The sequence below is a fragment of the Thermothielavioides terrestris genome, chromosome 2 (assembly GCF_000226115.1).
Source record: "Thermothielavioides terrestris NRRL 8126 chromosome 2, complete sequence".
NCBI lineage: Eukaryota > Fungi > Ascomycota > Sordariomycetes > Sordariales > Chaetomiaceae > Thermothielavioides > Thermothielavioides terrestris.
The window spans coordinates 2,160,566-2,181,902 of NC_016458.1; the positions used below are offsets into that span (position 1 = coordinate 2,160,566).

The 21,337-nt window shown below is 51.8% G+C and overlaps 5 protein-coding genes across 5 annotated transcripts; 3 read left to right on the forward strand and 2 right to left on the reverse strand.

Annotated features, from left to right (window-relative positions):
• Positions 1–6,300: 6,300 nt before the first annotated feature.
• THITE_111519 (uncharacterized protein) lies at positions 6,301–7,848 on the reverse strand (the record flags this gene model as incomplete). Its single annotated transcript, XM_003651713.1, has 9 exons — positions 6,301–6,353; positions 6,512–6,553; positions 6,596–6,621; positions 6,680–6,699; positions 6,763–6,873; positions 7,056–7,078; positions 7,483–7,560; positions 7,617–7,647; positions 7,747–7,848. 9 exons carry the CDS (start codon positions 7,846–7,848, stop codon positions 6,301–6,303), a joined length of 486 nt encoding a protein of 161 aa, XP_003651761.1.
• A 5,455-nt stretch (positions 7,849–13,303) lies between these two features.
• THITE_2086906 (uncharacterized protein) lies at positions 13,304–14,056 on the forward strand (the record flags this gene model as incomplete). Its single annotated transcript, XM_003651714.1, has 1 exon — positions 13,304–14,056. The coding sequence occupies one exon, from the start codon at positions 13,304–13,306 to the stop codon at positions 14,054–14,056; it is 753 nt and encodes a 250-aa protein (XP_003651762.1).
• A 630-nt stretch (positions 14,057–14,686) lies between these two features.
• Positions 14,687–15,058, reverse strand: THITE_2049135 (uncharacterized protein; the record flags this gene model as incomplete). Its single annotated transcript, XM_003651715.1, has 1 exon — positions 14,687–15,058. One exon carries the CDS (start codon positions 15,056–15,058, stop codon positions 14,687–14,689), a length of 372 nt encoding a protein of 123 aa, XP_003651763.1.
• Positions 15,059–17,151: 2,093 nt separating this feature from the next.
• On the forward strand, positions 17,152–19,693 carry THITE_2112401 (uncharacterized protein). Its single transcript, XM_003651716.1, has 2 exons — positions 17,152–17,475; positions 17,587–19,693. The coding sequence occupies exons 1-2, from the start codon at positions 17,358–17,360 to the stop codon at positions 19,551–19,553; spliced, it is 2,085 nt and encodes a 694-aa protein (XP_003651764.1). The 5' UTR covers positions 17,152–17,357; the 3' UTR covers positions 19,554–19,693.
• An 806-nt stretch (positions 19,694–20,499) lies between these two features.
• On the forward strand, positions 20,500–21,261 carry THITE_2043732 (carbohydrate esterase family 4 protein; the record flags this gene model as incomplete). The annotated part of the gene is made up of 1 exon (XM_003651717.1): positions 20,500–21,261. One exon carries the CDS (start codon positions 20,500–20,502, stop codon positions 21,259–21,261), a length of 762 nt encoding a protein of 253 aa, XP_003651765.1.
• Positions 21,262–21,337: the final 76 nt, after the last annotated feature.

The window sequence follows — 21,337 nt, forward strand, 5'->3', positions numbered from 1 at the left end:
CCTTCCTTCCTTCCCCCGCCCCCCCACAAACAACGGAAGCAGTTCCGCCGGGTGAGCTTTGGTGGTTGAACGAACGTAGCTTATTTTAGGGCCTGTTTCCAGGTACAGTCTTGGTGTAGTCGGCTTCGCCGCTGTTTACCGACGACGGCAGGTGACGTGACAAGCTTCATGCCGGGCGCTCCGACTCCCTCGGCCGAATCTGGGGTAGTTAGCGGCAGCTTCTTCGTTGCGCACGAATGAGGCAGCAGACAGCATTTTAGCCTGATATCCGACCCCTGAAGGGCCATAGCGGGGGTCCACAAAAGCTGCAACGCGCTGCTGTGGTAAGTTTGGGCTACGAAACCGTGAACCGGGTTTGCTCGCCCACGAGCTGAGTGGCTAGCCCTGTCACGTTAGGGGTAAGGGGCTCAGAGCTTGGCACAGCGCACTGGCCATAGCTTCTCCACTCCTAGATATATATATACCACACTCTGTTCAGTCTTTAGCTCTCCTTTATACTAGAACAACGCACTCTCTCTTTACATCCCAATGCTCTACTACGATCCTACCGTTGTATCTACACCTTGTAGCTCGCTATAGTATATCAGTTATAAGCCTAGACGCTCTATAATTATATATAGCTAGTAACCTATAGTAAGCTCTCTCTCTCTCTCTTTTTTTCTTATACTCTACACCTCAATATAACGACTATCGAGAGTAGCTCAACCATTATGCTCTAGTCCTATATAGATTGGACCAAGTAGTTTATAGAGCTTAAGCTTATAGCTATGAGCAATAGTATCTAGGACAAATACGATCTAGATACTCCTAACGAGCCTTAGGATAAGCGACCGAAAGTTCCTTTAGAGGATAAGGCAGTCGAAGAGCTTCGTAAGAAATGTACTAAGGAATTAAGTATCCTTATAGGCTAAGCCCTAGATCCTACCGAATAAGAGGTTGCTACTAAGCTCGAAGCTATATATAAGGAATACCTTATACTTATAACTATCTAGGAGAGTAGGATAAAGTTATATTCGTTTATCCTCTAATAGATTATATACTCTATTTATTAACCTCTACTTAACGCTATATATATCGTTATTTCGAACGCTAGACTTAGTAGTCCCTGAGCTTTTATTCGCGAGCTCCGTAAATAGCTTACACCCTCCAACGCTCTTATTGAAAATTCAGCTACTCGACAATATATAACGGTACTATAAGAGGCGTATAGAGTAGGTGTCAACCTATATAAGTAGTACCACTCTTAGAACGAGGCGTACCTATATATAAAGAGCTTCGACATCCCCGAAGTAGTTGGACCCAAAGCATCTAAATACTTTATTAAGGCGGTCGGTCACTAGATTGCCCTAGACTAGGCTTGTTACTAGCTCTCTAAGATCAAGGCACTCAAGGCCTAGAGGCGCCTAATTCCTACTCTCAAAGAGCTAGGCGCTCGCCTCGGTATTCGGATCGACAATACTATTACTAAGGGGCTTAGCTATAGCGTATTTACCTCTTTAGGAGTAGCTTAAGGCAATAGTTCTATAGATAGTATAGGCTCTTATAGCTCGAGGCTCTACTTATACCTTTATAAAGCCAATGGCAAGTATAGGTAGAAGCCGGTAGAGTACTAGTTTCTCTAGACAATAATTACCGGGGTAGAGAAGAGCTACTATAAGCTCTTAGAAGTATAGATTGCTAAGATTAGAGAACGCCTTAATAAACCAAAGTGGAATTCCCTTTAGGAGAGCCTTTAAAAGCAGTATAGCTTTGGCTTTATAGAGCAAAGAAACTCTAGGTCAGCTTCTCCTAATAAGGTCGTCTACACTGTTATCGACCTAAGCCTCCTAGGTAAGGGAGCTTACTACCTATTTATATTTTTAACTACTATTATCTACTAACTTTCTTAGAGTACTCTTCTCGACAACTATACTACTTTATATATCGTCAACGATAAGAAGCTCCTAGTTCTTAGTACCTTTGTACTATTAGGAGACGGTGACTATATAGAAGTAGGTACTACCACTTTTCCCATTTTAGGAAGAGGAGAGCGTATTATAAAAGGAGTACTAGATAGAGAGTAGGGGAAAGGAACTATAGACCTCTACTTAAAGAACGTTACTATAGTAGAGAGCTTTTATACTAATATTATATCGGAGACCGCTCTATATATAGCTAGTATCTAGTATTTAAGTCTAGACTACTCTCTATAACGTAGAACGCTTAAGAAGAGTATAAAGGTCAAGTAGTTGGTTTATAAGTTCAATATAGTTTTCCTTAAATCGAAGAACCTTTCCTCTTACTTTTATACTCTCTAACCTTTATAGAGCTTTATAGGCCTAGTAATAGTGAATATAGTTGTTTATAAGGATAATGCTAGGTTATATACATTATATACGCCTTAAGAGAGAGAAGATACCAAGGAGCTCTAGTATAAGAGATCTAGACATCTAGGTCAAAGAGCTCTTTAGGCATTAGCATAGAGTACAAAGAACGTTAAGATCCAAGGAACGTTAACAATCGAATATAAGGTATATACTCTATTATATACTAAGGAGTATAATACGCTTTATAAGACAGAGTATTACGCTTTATAGCTATTTTAGCGTATCTCCTAGGACCTCTTCTCATTCTCTTCTAAGTTTAATAGATCCTAATACCTTTTTACAATTAAGGACGAATTCAATAGATAGATCTAGGCTTTTATACTCTCCAATAAAGGTTAAACCAAACTCTTCAACATTATTAGAGCTTTTGAACACTAGGTTAAACGGTAGTAGGGACTCAACGTCTATAAGATCTACTAAGACAACGATATAGGAGTCATTGCACTAGAAGATCGTTAACTAACAACTTACTAGCTCTAGGTATATAACGAAGGTATCGACTTAGAGCTTACATCAATATATATACTATAGCCAAATAGAGCGTTAGAGCGTATAAGATAAGTCTTATAGCTAAAGAGTATAAAGATACTTATTGATATAAATCTATCTACGAAGCTTTGGCTAAAGGGTATAAAGGTAGTAGCCTTCTTATATACCATCTCGCCTAGCTATACTTATAGTCTTCGAAGCCTTAACGAGGTACTCTACTCTTAGTTTAAGAACTACTTTCGCTAGTAGGAACTGACCTTCTACTAAATGCTAATAGCGGATCTATAGCCTAACTAGTCTAGGATCTTTGTATATAGCTATAAAGTATACCCCTTAGATAAGGAGTATAAGGCTAGGTATTAGAAGAGAGAATTCAAAGTATAGCTATATAGGCGAATTGGGTACCTAGTTAGGTATAGAGCATCCAACATTTACTATATCTAGATGCCTAAGCTCAACAAGGTCATTATAACGAGGAACGTAATATTCAATAAAAGGACCTTTTACTATCTAAATAAAGAAGAGCTTCTAGTTTACGAAGTTGCTATTGTCAAAGATATAGTAGAGTACCTAGACAAAGGAGTTGAAGAGACCTAGGACGCTAGGTCGATTCTTCGAACACTCTATGAACTTAAGTATAGAGGACTAACGCTAAAGTCTATTACTATTATAGTTCCTAAGCATAAAAGTATACTACTAGGTTAAGACTCAAGGGTAGAGGAAGTATAGGCGTAGAGTAGACTCTTAACCCCTAAGATGTTACTAGAACTATAGGCTTAGCTATAGAAAGAGCTTACAAATGGAAGTAATAACGAAAACAAGGGTCTAGTCGATAATTCTAGTGCTTTTCTAGAGACTAGTAGAGTATCTAGGGACCTTGGGCCAGTAGTGGCCGTCCTATAAGGCGCTACTCCTAGGAGTGAACGTAAGGCTTCTCCGCCTATAGAGCATCTAGCTCTATAAAGCGACTACGAGGTATCTCTGCCTATAGAGCCTCTAGCTCTATAAAGTAAGGAAGAAGATATATTCTACAATATAGTAGAATATACGGCGGAGTAGGAAGCTTAGCCTATAGGGTACGAAGCTCTATAAATGTAACCTTCGACCGATAGACTAGTACTAAGCGTACTAAAACCGCGATATAAACCTAAGGAGCCCCTTATACCTATAAGAAGGAGTATACGAATTTAGAAGCTTTCTATAAAAGCGTATAAAAATATAGCTCTAAGTATAGCTTTAAAGTGTATATACATTTTCTTCATTAGGTCGTTGGAAATATAGGAGAACCTAGGGTTGAGGTTCTAGACTAATTACCTAGATCCTACTCCCTAGGAAGCCTACAATAGTAACGAGACGCTCTTCTCTATGTCTCAAAAGGGTATTGAGACGCTCTTCCTAAAGTCATTTTAAACCCTATATATAGTGTTTACTATTGCTACTAGCTAGATGCCAACGATACGTTATAATACTGAGCTCCCCCCTCTCCTAAAGAGCTAGAGAGACTTAGAGAACTACAAGTATAGGAAGGAGTTCAAGGCGGCTATATATAAGGAGATCTATAATCTAACGAGCAAGGGAATATAGTGAGAGATTAAGCGAAAGTATATAAAAATGTAGCCTTTGCCTTTGAAATAGGTATTCGACTATAAGCTCGATAAGGATAGTAACCTTAAGAAGTGTAAAGCGTATATCTATATATAAGGCGATCTGTAAGATACTACTAATATCGTAAATATATATATAGCTACCTTCGCTATATACTCTTTTTATACCGTTATAGCGTTTATAGTGCACTTCGACCTCGAAATGAAATAGTTCGATGTTAAGTAGGCGTTCCTAAATGTAAGGAGGCTAGACGTAGAGTAGGTGACTTATAAGCTTCTAAACGGATTTAAGAAACTAAAGATTTATATAAAGCTTCTAAAGGCTCTCTATAGGCTAAAGGACTCGCTACTCTTATAGTACAATGAGTTCTACGATACTCTTAAAGAGCTTAGCTTATAATTCTCTATAGAAGAACCTTGCCTATTCCTCGACTCTAAGAAGAAGATAATCCTTATCTTCTATATCGACGACTTCTTAGTAGTTTACTATCGAGATAACGCTATAGCTATAGAGCGTATTATAAAAAGTATTAAAGCGAAGTACAAGGTATATAAGTAGGGCAATGTTGAATACTTCCTTAGGATTAGGGTTATCTATAACTATAGAGTACGTAAGATCTAGCTTATATACGACTAGTATATCGAGAAGATTGTAAAAAAGTATAGTCTCTCCAATATTACGAGCGCTCTAGCTATCCCTCTTCTCGTAAAGGAGCTTCGTAAGTTTAAAGGAGAGGCGTCCCCTAAATAGGTTAAACTATACTAAGAGCTTGTAGGCTCGATCCTCTACTCTATAGTTATAATCCAACTAGACGTCACGTTTATAGCTACGAAGCTCTCTTAGTTCCTAACGAATCTAGGACTAGAGTATATCAAAGTAGCGAAATAAGTCATTTAGTATCTATATACTATACGCTTCCTTAGTATATAGTATAGAGGTAAAGGTATTTACTAAATACTTTAGATTACGTCTAACGTATCGTATAGTAATAATTTGAATATACAACGCTCTTTATAGAGCTATATTATAATGCTCTTTAGAGGGTTGATCTCCTAGAAGGCTATATAGTAAGATACTATTATTATATCTTCTACCGAGGCGGAGTTGAAAGCTCTATCGCTCACCGCGGCTAAGACAATCGCCCTAAAGCACTTGTTCAAGGACTTTGCGTTCGAGATTAGAGAGCCTTAAAGGATCTTCTATAATAATTAGCAAATGATTTGGCTTATAGTAGGAGAGTATATAAAGATCAATACTCGCCTATACTATATAGATATTTATAATATATAGCTTTGCTAGAAGTATTAGAATAAGCAGTTCGATATACTCTACCTCTCTACTACGTAGATGCCTATAGACGGTTTGACGAAATAGCTCTTAAGGTAGAAGTTCAAGCACTTCTACGCTCTATTGAACCTTTAAGATATATATTAGGTAAAAAAAGAGTAGAGGAGTCAACCATCTTCTTTGTAAAGACTATCTACTACTACTATTTTATACTCTTGCTCTACATATTCCAACGATTAATAAGCTCTGTTATCGCCGCCTTTCCTTAAAGCTAAAGGATCTTCGCCTATATCTCCAATTACTCTACTAGCTCTATTGTCTATACAACGACCTACTCTAGTTCCTAGTTATCAACCAATTTGTTGCTCTCTACCTATTTAGAGAGTACCTCCTATACTTCACTCTCTATCAACGTTATAGACGTAAAATCGAGGGGGTTATCTAAGGCTCTACCCTAAGCGGCTATAGGGACCTCCTATATCTACTACTGAGGCTACTCCTCTACTGGCTTTGCTATATTTATATCCTTCTACTCTCCCTCCTCTTCAACCTCTTAGGGATCGTTCAAAAGTATACGAAGCGTAGGACGAATCTTCTTTATAGCCTATACAATATTAAATAAAGGGTATAGAGCAGTAGATAGTAGAGACTCACCTTCTAGTCGAAGTCGTTAATAGCTATAGTTAGAGCTTGTACCTTCTCTATAGCAATAGGTAGGATTAGCTTACAGCTATAGTTAAAGCGTTTATAGTGCTAGCAATATATACTATAGCCATTATAGTTGTAGTAGATTCTATCGTAGGAGCCTATAAAAGTAGTATATATATAGCCTAGGTATAGGATCTTACGCTCTATAGTCATTTGCAATGTATAACTAGGGGATATATTAAGGCGATATAGCAGTAGGCTAGAAGGAAGAGCGTATAACTTACTTGACTAGGGGACTATAGCGCTAGTTGGAAGAAGGCGTAGTAGACTCTTTAAAAGCGGTATATAGGGGGGTAGGTTCTACTACAAGCTCTTTAGCACTGTTACCCTCCTTTAAAGGGGTAGGCAAAGGTATAGGCAATTCGTCTAAGAAGATGTCGAAGTATAGGGGCATAGTAGTCTTATACGCTCTAGGGAGCTAGGAATAGTAGTAGTAGTGGCTACTATATATATAAACAAGAGGATATATATAGGAAGAAGGAAGCTTAAGCTCCTATAGGTAGAAATTTATACCTCCCCTAGATTTAAGTGCTCTAATTAGCTAGAATCACGCTTTAGAATTTCTTATAGCTTTACACAACCTACTCCTATATAACCTACTATTCGCAAGGATTTCCTATATTCTGGTTTTTCGTAGTTTAGTTGTTTAACTCGTATATATTTAGGCGCTCTATTGAACAACTAAGGGGTGTGTCACGTTAGGGGTAAGGGGCTCAGAGCTTGGTATAGCGCACTGGCCATAGCTTCTCCACTCCTAGATATATATATACCACGCTCTGTTCAGTCTTTAGCTCTCCTTTGTATTGGAACAACGCACTCTCTCTTTGTATCCCGATGCTCTACTACGATCCCACCGTTGTATCTACACCTCGTAGCTCGCTGTAGCGTGTCAGGCCCCGAGTTCCGGGTTTCAGAGCAGCTCGCACTTTGCCCTGGGGAACCAATCCGGGCTCTCTCCAATGTCGATATATGTAGTTACCTAGTGTACACGTGCAACCTTACACACTAGTGGAGTTGCCCTACTTACGTATGACAATGGACTCAAGTCCGAGCACCTTCCTACCGCGGCGTTTTGCCCGCACGCGGTCCAAGCAGGGATTGTTAACTCATGCTTCAGTAGGGAGGTAGCCAGTCGCCATGACGATGCAAGGGCGCATCAACCGGAAACAACCGAAGCTTCTTGGCCACGATTCTGTTTGGTTGTACATGTAGTGTGTTCGGTATGCCGGCTCCGTCCCCATCTCCCGCCGTGCCGAACCGAGGCGGTGGGCCCATATGCTCTCCATCTTACGCTAGCCTGAACCGCTCGGGTGCCGGCGTCGAAGACCGGGTGCGCGAGCCCTAGAACACGGGCGAAGAGCCCGGCAACCTGGAAAGGCGAAGCGGGCCCCATCGACGGCCCATTTAGCCTGTATCCTCGCTGCAACGCCAGATAGAAACATCAGGAGGGACAAGAAAGACGATAGATTGGATGACGGCGGTGTAGTGTAACCCAGCCCAGAAGCCGACAGCGTTAGCCGTCCGCCATCGAGTCTGTTCACGCGTTACATAGCCCGTATGTGGCGGGGTCCAGAGCGTCGAGAAGGGCGCTCGTAGTCCGCCGCGGTGGATCCAGACTAGAACTTGGGTGTAGCTAGTAAGCTGCGCCGGATCTAGTGGACTGAACGTTGTATGAAGGAGGGAACAATGCGGAAGCAAACTCGGGGACGGCTTCTCTAACCCATAACCGGTAATCCTGCGCGAGCGAATAGCTTCGCTTGAATCCCGCCGCCGCGTGTTCCCCAAATTTACCACTCCAACGCAACACAACCCAAGACGACACAAGGCAACACACGTCAACATGGAAATGACAGCTCGGAGCTGGTCATTGGCCCAGCTCGTACAGGCTAATAAGCAAGAGAGTCGGGGTATTCGTTGGTCGGGTAGAGAGGAGCGTTCTGAGAGCTGGAGCTGGCGTGATCCTGCTCGTTCCGCAGAGGGCAGTGGACAAAACAGCCGGGACGGAAGGTCTCCCGTCGGGCCTGCGAAGAGGAAGAGATATCATCTCAATGGCCTTTGATTTGTCTGGCTATCAAGGTTTGTAACTCCAGTCCTGGCCATCTTGAACATGACGTGAGATTCCACTTTCACTTGACGTCCCCTCCGAGTATTCACACACTCCTTGATGTTTCAACTGACGGACGACTATCTCCCATCCATCTGCGTGTGCCAGCACCTGTGGTGGAGATGCCGGCACGAAATCTGGTCTGTGGGCTGACGTGCTGAGCACGGCCTGGGGTGCTCCTGGGGCGTGGTGATGTGTTCTCGTGTATCCTCGACCGGATCAAGTGGTTTCTCGGGCGCCGTCTGCTGTCAGGCGTGATCATTGATGTGGCTCTTCTGGAATCAAAACGACCCGCTCAAAGCGGTTGGCCGAGGGCTCACATCCCCGGTAGGTGTTCGTCTGGTTGGTGGTCGAGGCGGAAGGGGTTATGCGGACGTGGACGTCGACCTGAATGGGCACGGCGACTTCGGCATGGCTCAACACATAGTCCGGCGAGGACAAGGGCCCTCTTAGGGGTATCCATGCTGCGCTGCCCCCGGCTTGTTGCCGACATCGTCCTCAAGCCGTCGCCTATCGTCCTTGGGGTAGGGCGTGGGAGGGCGGTAGCGGCGACTTGGCTGGCGGCATGCACGCTGTGCTCGGCTCCTTGTTGGCAGAATGAGCCAGTCAGGCTGTCTGTCTGCGATCATCCTCTCGCCGGCGCCGGGGAATCCGGTCATGGCACTGGAAGACCGAGCCGTATACCTGGACAGTGTTGAGCCCATGCTGATGTAATCGAAAAGGCGGAAAACGCTGGGTTGAGCGTGGTGTAGCGTCGCGTCCCCAGCGGCCGTCTGCTTCTGGTTGCGGTGTGAATGCTGGTTTTACTGAGGTGGTGGTGGTGTTGGACGGGAACCCTGGATGATGCAAGAGCGCAAGAAGACTGCTCAAGTTGTTGGATGGAAAACGTCCGCGGCTGTCTTGGTGTAAACGTTGCTTCGATAACAAGCTGATCTAGGTAGTAGTTATGTTGATGATCAAGAGAGGCATGGACGGGGGCGAGAGAGGGACAGCAATCTTTAACAACATGGTGATCGCAGGGCTGCAGCGCGCATCAGCAACTTGTCATCCGGACATGTTCCGCACATCTGTGCTCTGTGGTTGCTCCCTCCGACCCGTCCAGTGTCTAGGCTCTTGGCGGAAACCTTCAGCAATGTAGATCGTCACCAGGAGGGTTCGCAACCGTCTTGGCTGTCCTTGGGTCTTCGCCTCGTCCAGCGGCCTGCCTGCAAGTGGTCAGGATGCGGCTCGGCCACTGAGAGAGGCCGCACAGCGCTCTTCGCCATTGGCCGCGCACGCCAAGGCCAAGCCAAGCAAGCCACAGCAAAGCCAAGCCGTACATCTTCTCGGCATCGACGATCGAGGCCCGATACGGCAAGTGCCAAGAGCTACGGCACACGAAACGTTCCAGGCATGTTCCGTTGGCTGAAGAGGACATGCGTTTCCCGCTTGTTACGCCAAGACTCCGAGGGAGCTACTGAGAGGCAGTGCCCTTGGCGTCTCAGATATTTCGCCCAGCGTATCCGCACCGCTGAGCCATGAAGCCTGAGCTCTTCCTAAGGGCTTGACTTGGTTGGATGGGTAGCAGAAAGCAAGTGACCCGATCGTCTGTCGGGAGACCCCAATTTTGGCGGTCGTCCGTAAGACATCGTACACCGCCGCCAAAGCACTTGTCAGTGCTGGTTGTATTCGTCTCAAACAGTCAAAACCTGACAGTCCTTGGCGTCCGGCAAGAGACAGGGGCACAATTCACCACGTGTACACGTATTTAATTCAGATAACGAGCGGCGCTGTGGCTGTTTGCTGAACGCTGTGTCATCGTGAGATACCTCGGTACTTGCGCAACTTGGGCCCATTGCCAAGCCATTGACAAAAGGAGACCGGACCGCCCGGACAGGAGATCGGGCATGTGGGGCTCTCACGGCGCCGGGGCCCGCCCGGCTCCGCTTGCTCCACCTTAACCCCGGACTCCACTCGGCGGACTGTGGCCTCGAGGGCCTGTACCTGAGTTGCAGTGTATGAACTCGAGTGATTGCTAGCACAAGTAGTAGAGGGCAAGCTGATGTCTCTGCTCAACTACCACCTCCCATTTTATCACCCACCAATTCCTGTGGGGCAGGAACTACCAGAATGGCCCAGACTCCTTTCCGGCGTGGGTTCCTGCCGTCCAGGACAGAAGAGGGCTGCCGGGGGTCGCAATTTCCTTTCCAGTTTCCCGCAAATTCTCGAGCGCTGCTGGCCGCCATTCACATTTGTCTTGTCTTTTCTGTCCGGAGAGGAGTGTGGCTTCCCCCCCTGGAGCGGATTGACAGCCACGAAAGCAAGAACTGTATGATCGAGAGCAAACACGCTCAGGAAGCTTTGCCGCGTCCGCTTGTTCGGTCTCGATGGCATGTAGACACTCGCTCATACCACCACGATGGATGCAGATAATGTGTATTGGCTGGCGACCTTTCCTCAATCCAAATGCAGTCTCGATGCTGGGATCATACTTCAAGTTTTGTGTGCAAATTGGAAGACTGGATCTTGCTGCCTCGTCTCGAGACATGACGCCCAATGTCTGTGCTCCTACTTCCGGCGTACATAACGAACAGCGTCCATGGCACTTGCCCAACCTAAGCAGACGGTGTGTGATCAGGTAGCTGCCGCTTGGCAGCAGAGATGCCCCTTCCTCCTCTGCTGTCCATGCCGCTTGGGAGAGAATGGGACAGCCAGCAGTGTATAAAGTGGTGAACCTCTCCCACAACTCCCAGACCTGATCTTCTTCCTTTTCCAGCCCAATATTCGCTTCCGTTCCCATGGCCCCAGTATTGTTTTGCCCCCTGTCCTTCGCCTCTTTGCCCTGCCCCATGTCACTTCACGTCCCTTCCCCTTCCCCATCACAGCACATCCAGCGACTCAGTTCCATGGCTGGTTAAAAGCCCTCCATCAATGGTCATCACAGTCGCTTCAGGGGAACGTAGCGGGGACCACCGCCATGACGTAAACCCCACCCAGCCGCCCATACAGCGGATTCTGCTAGATGAAAGATGTTCAAGTAGCTGGTGGGCTTCCAGGAATCCACTGGAAGCCTACCGTGCGATCCTGACGCCCCCATGTCAGTGGTCTGATTGCGAACGAACTACATTCCCCTTTTTTCACTGGGATCATTGCTCGCAGCAGTGACTTGGAGAAGGAAAGTTTAAGGAGTTAGGAGTAATGCGCCGTTGGGAATGTGGCAAAAGGACGGGATGATGAGGGAGAGAGTGGGAGAGAGGTGGCGGGGGGAGGGGGGGGTAGGGCGATCCTCACCTGTGTTTGGATCGTGTATTTTTTTTTTTTTTTTTTTTTTCTTCCCAACGAGCCCCCAGTGCTGCCCAACAAACACGGGCTCAGCGAGACATCATCGCCCGGGAATACAGGTTAAAAGGTTGTCCTCTCAGGTTGCGGGTTTCCACGCCAGCTGTGCAAGTAGCTGGTGGGCTTCCAGGCTTTCTCGAACTGGAAGCTGTGTTTGGTGGTTGGCGGGACCTGGAGCCACCCACTCAGTAGATTTACCTGATGTATTGGGTGCTTGCTGGCCTCACGTGCTGCACTTGCAATTGTGACGACTGCTCGCTGCGGTGATTTCCAGGTCACACAAGCGGCCAGAAACCGAACGAGCTGCCCGCATCTGCACGTGGAGATAAAGTTTGAACGTGACTCCGTACTAACAATGACATTCACCGCTACCAGGTAGTGGTCAAAATGTACGATGGCCATGCATGATACAACTAGTCCGATATTCTTGGATCACGATGGCCAAGCTTGCTGGAATACTAACGTTCATGTCATATCCAGTGTAGGAAACGTTGAGTCGAGGGCGTGTGGTGTCTGCTGAGTCAACAATTGCATCCATACATGAGGTGTATTCCGCACAGCAAGGAGGGCGCCGAAGTCCAGCCTTCCGATGCCCTCCATGTTGAGCAGCACCGCTGAGCGCCAATCCTTCTCAACCAACATTCTGGCAGCCCAATGAGCCGGCACGGCTTCTCTCGACCAAGAGCTCTCGGCGAATCGCAGCCTGCAGCGACCCTCCATTCTGAACAGCGAGCCAGGATACTGATTTACATCTCGGCAGGCTCGCTCACTGGCTACTAGATTCTCACTGGTCAACGTCAGCAGCAAGCACGATGGATTCCTGCGGACTGCCCAGCACCGCCAGTGACACCACCAAACCCCCTCTCCCGGCTCTGGTTACACAACAACCCCGTTCTCGCCTAGCTGATAGGGCGCTGCCACAGCCCATCCATTTAGGGCCTAGGGCGGTTTGCCTTGTCTCATAGCTTTCCTTCAGCTGGTTCTCACTTCGTCACCATCCGAGACGTCGAAGTCACCAAGCAGGCCCACGATCTGGGGGCTGAGCAGCTGAATGCGTCTTCTCTCTGTGATCCCTCCTCAGTCTCCACGGCTTTCCCCCCTCCCCCACCTCTCCGGAAGAGAGAGGATTGTTCCGGCGAGTCTGGCGGCGTTAGCTATGGAGGTGAAGGCCCTCCCCGGCATGCAGCATGGCCCACGGATCCATAGGGCCCCAGGACCCCTCCCCGTGCCTGGCGGTTACACTGCGGGCTCCCCGAGCTCACCATGGGAGTGAACCTCAGACCAGGGAAAACAAGCCCAGCTCTATAAAGGAGCCGATTCCCGGTGTTCTTCCCAAAGTCCATCCACCCTGCTCAGTTGAACTGCAATAGTATCCCAAGCTTGATGCCCCGTATTAGCCTGCTTGCAATACGTTTCCTCATCAGCAATGTCTCCCCACGCCCCTACCTTCGTCCATGGCAGTCACCTGGCAGCCGCGGCCGCCCTTCTGCTCGCCGGCTGGGCAATTGGGCTTCTTGTCTCTCGCCTTCGCCGGCCCATAACTGCAGCTACGGTTACAGGTATGCTCGCCTCGAACCACTCCTCGCCCACCACAAGCCCAAGCACCAGCGGTATCAGCGTTTCTAACCTCCACGAAGCAGCACGACAACAACAACTCCACCCCGAGCCAACCTTTGCCATTGATAAATCCCGTCCCACATGTGCGGGAGAAGCAGCCCCCTCAACGACTGCACCCACAACCGCAACCAAACCCATCCCAATCCCCGCTTCCCCCATGAACATGCACAAGAACCAGAACCAGAACCCGACCACGCTTACGAACCTAGACCTGTACAACACGCCTTCAACCTCATCATCAATATCATTATCATCATCAGTGTCGTCCCCAGCATCAGCATCAGCATCAGGAATACCAGGATCCACGACGACCCCCGCGGCCCTCTTCCCCTGGCGCCGCGCCACGTCCTTGCCCTCCTTCAACCCCGCCCACCGCGCCAGCGTGTCCGACTCAGTGCTGGCCCGCAAGGGCTCCCCCGCGTGTGGGGCGCGGCGCTGTCCCGACGAGGCGGCCTGCGGTAGCGGCGGCGGCGGCAGTGGCGGCAGTGGCGCCGGGTCGATCCCTCGCGAGTCGGTGCTCGCTGGGGTCGGGGGGCAGTTTAAGGGTGTGGGGGGTTGTTAGTGGTGGTGGCGGTGGCGGTGGCCAGGGTAAGGCAAGGGGGTGTGGGAGGGAGGGGACGTGGGAGTGGTAGTGACAGGTGGTGAGGATAGGGCTGTGGGTGTGGATTAGGGTGCTGCTTTCTACTACGTATGAGCCGCAGGAGCGTACAAGAGGAGAAATGGACGGGTCGTGGACAGCGAGAGTCGGTTGGCGGGTTTTACACGGGGCTCCTTGCTCAGGGGGGTAGTGATGCACTGACGGGAGATGGATAGGGGATACACAAAAACGGCGTGGTGTGGTCTGGGCTGGTTGGTGAGTGGGTGTTTTTGGATATAGATCTTTGCTACGATCTTATTTTCTCGGATTAGATAAACATCTCAGCTCTCGGCCCTCCACACCGTTGATATTGGGCGAGGATTGGGCTACACCGTTGTAGAACGCCTCTCAGTAGACCAACACTGGAACCTTGGCCTGGAAAGTAGCACAGACAGATCCCTCGGAGCATGCTTGTCTTCTGATGCAGCCCACACCGCATTAGCAAACAGGTGCATGTACCACGCTCAGCCAACAATGAACCGGTCGTTCTCTCTATGTACTCCGTCCACCGATCACCTCCATCATTCCATCACCGGTTTCCGCGCCTCAACATCATCACCAGCTCGCCCTCCACAACGCCCACGCCCCGAAGAGCACGCCTGCGCTCCAATGACCGAACGCCTTGCCGCGGAGCGCTCCTCCGAAGTTCCACACCACAACCCCGTCCGCCAGCGCGACGAGACCCAAGATGCCCGCCATGGCGGTGACGGCGCCGTCAAAGCCGCGGTACTGCAGCGCAAACAGGGCCAGGCCGTAGCTGGTCTCGCGGATGCCCTTGAGGTGGATGAGCGGCGACGGGCGGCCGCCGGCGGGAAGCGGGAGCCCGAAGCGCGGGTGCTCGGCGGCGGGGCGCAGGAAGCTGTGCAGGCCGAGGGCGCAGCAGAGGGCGGCGGCGAGGTAGGCGGGGATAGGTGAGAGGGCGGCCATTGTTGCTTGGTTTGTGGTTTGGGCAGGGAGGTGAGGTATTACCGAGGTGTTGAGGGCGAGGGAGTAGAGTCCTCCTCGTTGACGTATCTGGTGGACAATATCGACGGGATCTATGCACCGGCCGGAACGAAGAGCGGTGTTGTAGACTGCGTCCGCCGGGCTCGTGACGGCCCTCAACCGGAATCTGAAGTTCTTGGGTCCTCCGGGAAGCTCGGCATCGACTCCTGCTCCCGGGATTCTGAATCCTAGCGCGGCTGGCGGAGCCCGTTAAGCATTCCCAAGAAAGAAAAGGGTATAAAATACGTGTGTATGAATTGTGGTGTGGCCAGCGGCGCCGCGCACGCAGAGATTCAGAATCCCAGGAGAACGTGAGGTGAAGTGGAGGTATCGAAGGTGAGGGGTACCTTAGCTTCCTCGTTTCTCGCTGACGCGGACGGAAGACCCCTGACATAACGTAAGATGGTCATGGTGTTGACCTGGGAATAAACCGGAGCCCAAGCTGTTTGATGTGGCCGTGAAGCAAACAATTCACATAGTGCTGGGTGGTAGCTTGCTGGGTATGAGGTGGCAGAATAAACTGCGATCACTCCCGAGCAGGAACAGTCTATTTCCGTCTTGAGATCATCATCCAGCACAGCCAAAGTTTTTAGGGTGTCTTGTCTGCTGGCTCTACCCTACAGAGTATTTGAGCACGCGACACTCGATGGTTGGGCAAGTGTCTCGGAGCGATTGTTGAACACCTGGGATGTGGAGGGTGTGCCATGACGAGGAGGCTTGAGGATCAAGCAAAGGACGGACGTAGGGCCTCGGCGGAAATTGGGAAGCCTGGTATCAACACTCAGCTGGCAGGCTGCAGCGCGGGTTGGAGATGCTGCGCTTGTTGCCTGCCACGTCGAAGGTGAAATGTCGCCGGCTTACATAGGAAAGCGTCAGGCCGAAGCGCTCAGGATTCCCTCAAACAGACGGCTGGTCGATCTAGCAACTAGCTAAGAGCAATCATGGGACACAGGGAAAAGTAGTCCTTAGATGCGGCGCTGGTTGCGGACCAATGTATTCTGAGGAGAAAGGAAAAAGACAGAATGGAAGCACAGAACCATCTCGAAAAATTTCTGGGACGAGCGAAGTCCGATACAGTGCGCAGATCCGCAGCCGCGCGCCGCACACTGTACGAGAGGCTGCTGCGAGTGCTGATCCTTCGGTGTCAGGTGCCTGGCTCTGTCGGCCGCGGCAGATGACACCTCCTGCCGCCTGGTCCCAACCGTGGCCAGACAACTTGACTACGCCGAAGAACCGAGAGAGTTGCTGTACCAAACAGCGAAAGAGGACAGAGAGATGAACGGCCCGTCCGTAAGTTTACGGTGTACGACACTGATGGAGCAGCCAGTTCGGACGCTTTCCCTGCTGCCAGCTGACCCTGGCTCGCATGCTGGGACAAGCCGGCGAACACCGACGTTAGCCTCTGATGTCTATGACGCTCAACTTCCGACTTGGAAATCACGGCAAGAAAGACATGTTGCACCCGCTGTGTCGTGTGCCCCCGTTTTCGCCCACAGAGCAACCCACATGTCTCAATCTTGCCTCTGGCGCAAACCGGGCCGTGGGCGATGTGGCCAACACGTGGGGACGATGCTGAACGGACATTGGCCGCCTCGACGCATCTTCAGCCTTCGCATCGAGGGCCTGCAGTGAGCAGCTGCGTTTCGGCCGAGCAATGCCATGTGATGCGGCCACGGCAAAGTTAACTTCGTGATCCGTACGGAGTAGCAATGAAAACACAGTCAGCCGATCCTGATCGGTCACCGCCGTGGGCTGTGACCGCCCGGGGTAGGCCAACAAGGTGCTGCGTATCAAAGTATTCCGTGGATATATACCTGACCCGCTGCCCATGTGCCTTTCGACGCTGCATTAAAGGAGGTTTGGATCCGCTTGCCGCCACGGCGCTGTGATTGACACGACCACGGGCAGTTGAGTCGTTCGAGAACTCGCCATTCTGAGACTTGACTACTGTGTTCAGTAACTCGCCGGTGCGGCCACTCGGGTGTGGCTCTACCTGGATCCTTGGAGACGGGAAGCCGAAAGGGCCAGGGTCTGCCCAGTACCTGCCCAAGGCGCACCGCAGCGCCCAAACGTCGACCGGTTTCTTCGATTTCGATCCTGTTCTCTCTTTCGCAAGGAGTGCGGCGATGTAAAGGCATGCCCGGCGTCATATACAGCTTCTGCCGGGCGCCCACCGATTTTTTTCTGATTTTCGTTTCGCTCCTTTTCACCCGTTTCTCTGCGCTCTAGCCGGGGCTGCCTGATGGCTCTCGGACGCGTTTTGGCTCTGGCGCTGCTGTGTCATGGCGTCATTTCCGGCCCGGCGGGGGTTGCACTCTCCGCCCAGAGGAAGCTGCACGGCAGGTTCCTGCATATCACAGGTGCGTTGCCCCTCATCAGCATCCAGCCTCCTTTTCAAGGGGCTTGGCAAGAACCCATGGCTGAATCAACGGACTGAACGAACGACTGACGATTGGAACCGCCTGCGACAGACATCCATCCAGACGCCTACTACAAGGTGCACTCGTCGACCGACGAAGATGGCGCGTGCCACAGGGGCAAGGGGCCGGCCGGCCCGTACGGCGCCGAGACGACCGACTGCGACAGCCCGTTCTCGCTCGTGAATGCGACGTTCGACTGGATCGCCGCGAATCTCAGGGACACGATCGATTTCGTCGTCTGGACCGGCGACAGCGCCCGCCACGATGGCGACGAGCGGCTGCCCCGCGACGCCGACCAGGTGCTGGGCACCAACACGTGGATCGCCGACAAGTTCGCCGACCTGTTCGCCAACGCGGAGGGCAAGGGCCTGACCATCCCCGTCGTGCCCACGCTCGGAAACAATGACATCCTACCGCACAATATCCTGCTGCCGGGCCCCAACAAGTGGTTGAAGCACTACTCGCACATCTGGCGCCACTTCATTCCGGAGGAGCAGCGCCACAGTTTCGAGTTCGGCGGATGGTTCGATGTCGAGGTCATCCCCGACAAGCTGGCCGTCTTCAGCTTGAATACGTTGTACTTCTTCGACCGTAACGCCGGCGTCGACGGCTGCGCGAACCCCCAGGAGCCGGGATACAAGCAGATGGAATGGCTACGGGTGCAGCTGCAGTTTCTGCGCGAGCGCGGCATGAAAGCTATCCTCATAGGCCACGTGCCCCCGGCCCGGACGGAAAGCAAGAAGCTGTGGGACGAGACATGCTGGCAGAAGTACTCGCTCTGGATGCACCAGTTCCGAGACGTCGTGGTCGCTGGTCTCTACGGGCACATGAACATCGACCACTTCCTCATCCACGACAAGGATGAGATCGACATTGCCGCGCTGTCTGGCTCGTCCGAGCTTGGCGCTCGCGTGGCGATGGAGGATGAGCTGTCGGTGATGTCGGCGTCTGACTACCTGGTGGAGCTGCGCAACCGCTGGTCGAAGCTGACGCCGCCGCCCGGCAAGCGGGGAGAGGTGGCCAAGGACGGGAAGAGGAAAAAAGGCAAGAAGGTCAAGGACCCCTGGGGCGAGCGCTATCACCTTTCCCTGGTCAGCCCCAGTGTCGTGCCGAACTACTTCCCAACCCTGCGCGTGCTCGAATACAACATCACGGGGCTAGAAGACGCGCCTGTGTGGAAGGGCGCCTTGACAGGCGTCTCCCGGGCCGTTGCTGACGAGGAGGCCTCATCTCAGAAACACCTCGAACTGCGCGACCTTTCAGGTGAAACGGACGTGGACGACACAACCCTGACCAAGAAGAAGAAAAAGAAGAACAAGAAGCCCAAAAAGACACCGCCACATGACCCGGAGCTGCACATCCCCGAACCGCCCTCCAAGTCTTCCCCTCCGGGACCCGCCTACTCCCCTCAACCGCTCACCCTGACCGGATACACGCAATATTTTGCCAACTTAACCCGCATCAACAACCTCAGCCTCACCGACCTCAGCACCAGCACCAGCGCCCGCCCCGCAGTGATAACTTTCAATGAGCAAGACGCGGGCGAGAGCGGAAGCGAAGACCGGCGCGGCGGCTGGCGCGACTGGCTGCTCCGCTGGCGCAGCGGCAAGCACGGCGGCAAGAAGCCGGCCTCGCCGCACCCGCCGCGGCCGCGCGAGTTCGCGTTCGAGGTCGAGTACAGCACGTTCGACGACCGCGTGTACCGGCTGGACGACCTGACGGTGAACAGCTTCGTCGACCTGGCGGTGCGGATCGGGGAGCGGGTTGGTGCGAAGGGGGCGGAGGTTGGGAGTTCTTCGGAGGACGAGGAGGAGGAGGAGGACGAGGACGAGGACGACGACCAGGAAAGTGACGTTGAGAGTGATGGGGATGTGGAGACAGAAAAGAAGAAGAAGAAGGCGAAAAAAGGAGGGAAGAAGGGCAGCAAAAAGAGGAAGCTAAACAAGACGTGGTTGCATTTCCTGCGGCATGCGTTTGTTGGGACGCTGGAGGAGGATGAGCTTAAAAAGCTGTATTAAGTAAGGGCTCTCTCTGCATCGGGCTGGCTAGATGGCGGATACATCGTCGAGCATTTTCTGGCGTTGGGGAGCGGCATATGGCATGGCATTGGGCTTTTGGATGGTCTGGCGATCATAGCGCGGCGATGTCACTTGAACAGCATGTAGATGAGGAGGGGATGCAACGATCATGTACTTGCGGGATAGATATGCTGAATTATGAGTGACGGTTTGGCTAACATCAGGGTACGAGTTACACTTGCCTGGCGGGACTCGACCTGGTCATCTCTCTGGGTGACGTTACACACATGCACACATCCACATGTCAAGATGTTCCTGGCATTGTGTTCTGTTCATAATTAAGGAGCGTGTCCCCCGCCTCGTCCGCAGCAGCAGCGAGCCCAGCCCAACCCACAATACTGCAAGTTCTGCAGAGTTGTAGAACGGAGGGTTCGACAAACTCGCCAGCGGATGGGACTTTTTCTGAAACAACCTACATAGGTTGGATTCTGTTCTCTTCACCCAGTGGCCGATGATGACAACATATCCTGCGGGGATGCTGAGGCCCAGGCACGGTCGAAAGTTTTCCATCCACGATGGACGGATTTGTTCTGTTCTGGCTGATGACCACCTCAGGTGCTGGATGCTCTCGCCAAGCTTGCCCGAGGCGGCTGGGCTGGAAGACAGGCAAGTTCAGGTAGCCTGCCAAGAACCAGCACACCCAGGAACATCCTGGAAGCTCAGGTAATTTACCTACACTAACACGAGCTGGCCAATGTTATCTTATCGAACCGTGTCCTGTCTCATTTCCCACTCGCAACCGCCAAACCAACACGCGACTCCCTACCTTTGGTACTTTTCCCCTGCATCACCTCTTCCGTCGCCGCAAATGCCATAGCCAGCAGCGATAACGGAGCCAATGTTCCCCTCCCTCCTCCGCCTTCCTCGCCGCCTCCGCCGCCGCCGCATGGCGACGCTGCTGCTCGCGCTGCTGCTCGCCCTCCTCGTCCTCCTCCCGCCCTACTTCATCTACAAGCCGCCGTCTCTCCTCCTCCGCATTCTCTCCCACCGCTGGACCGACGTGCTCTTCCGCCTCTGGCTGCCGCCGTCCAAGCCGCTCGTGGCCCTGACCATCGACGACGCGCCGTCGGAGCACACGCCCGCGATCCTGGCCGCGCTCGCCGCCTCCGGCGCCCACGCCACCTTCTTCGTCATCGGCTCGCAGGTCGCCGGCCGCGAGCGCATGCTGCGCGACATCCTCCGCGCCGGCCACGAGCTGGCCAACCACGGCATGCACGACGAGCCCGCCCGCGCCCTCCCCGCCGCCGACCTGGCCGCCCAGCTGCGCGCCGTCCAGGCCCTCATCGACGACGCCTACCGCGCCGAGGGCCGCACGCCGCCCCCCGCCGGCAACCCCGACGCCGGCGGCCGCGGCCGCCGCTACTACCGCCCCGGCTCCGGCTTCTTCAGCGAGCGCATCCGCACCATGGCCCGCCGCCTGGGCTACCGCGTCGTGCTGGGCAGCATCTACCCGCACGACGCGCAGATCCCGTGGGCCTGGCTGAACGCGAGGCACGTGTTGAGCATGCTGAGTCCCGGCGGCATCATCGTGTGCCACGATCGGAGGAGCTGGACCGAGCCCATGCTGAGGCGTGTGTTGCCCGAGATGAAGAGGAGGGGGTATCGGGCCGTGACCCTGTCCGAGTTGCTGGACGAGGTGACGGGGTGAGCGGCGTGGATGCCCAAGGGGAGTTGAGTTGTTGTTAATCCAGGGGGGCGCGAAGAAAAATGCCCATCGACCTGGT

Bases quoted from the DNA above. Each gene is read 5' to 3' on its own strand.
- THITE_2112401 (XM_003651716.1), top strand. From the start codon at position 17,358: ATGGCTCTCGGACGCGTTTTGGCTCTGGCGCTGCTGTGTCATGGCGTC. The intron at 17,476-17,586 runs GTGCGTTGCCCC...CGCCTGCGACAG, and splicing joins CAGGTTCCTGCATATCACAG to ACATCCATCCAGACGCCTAC.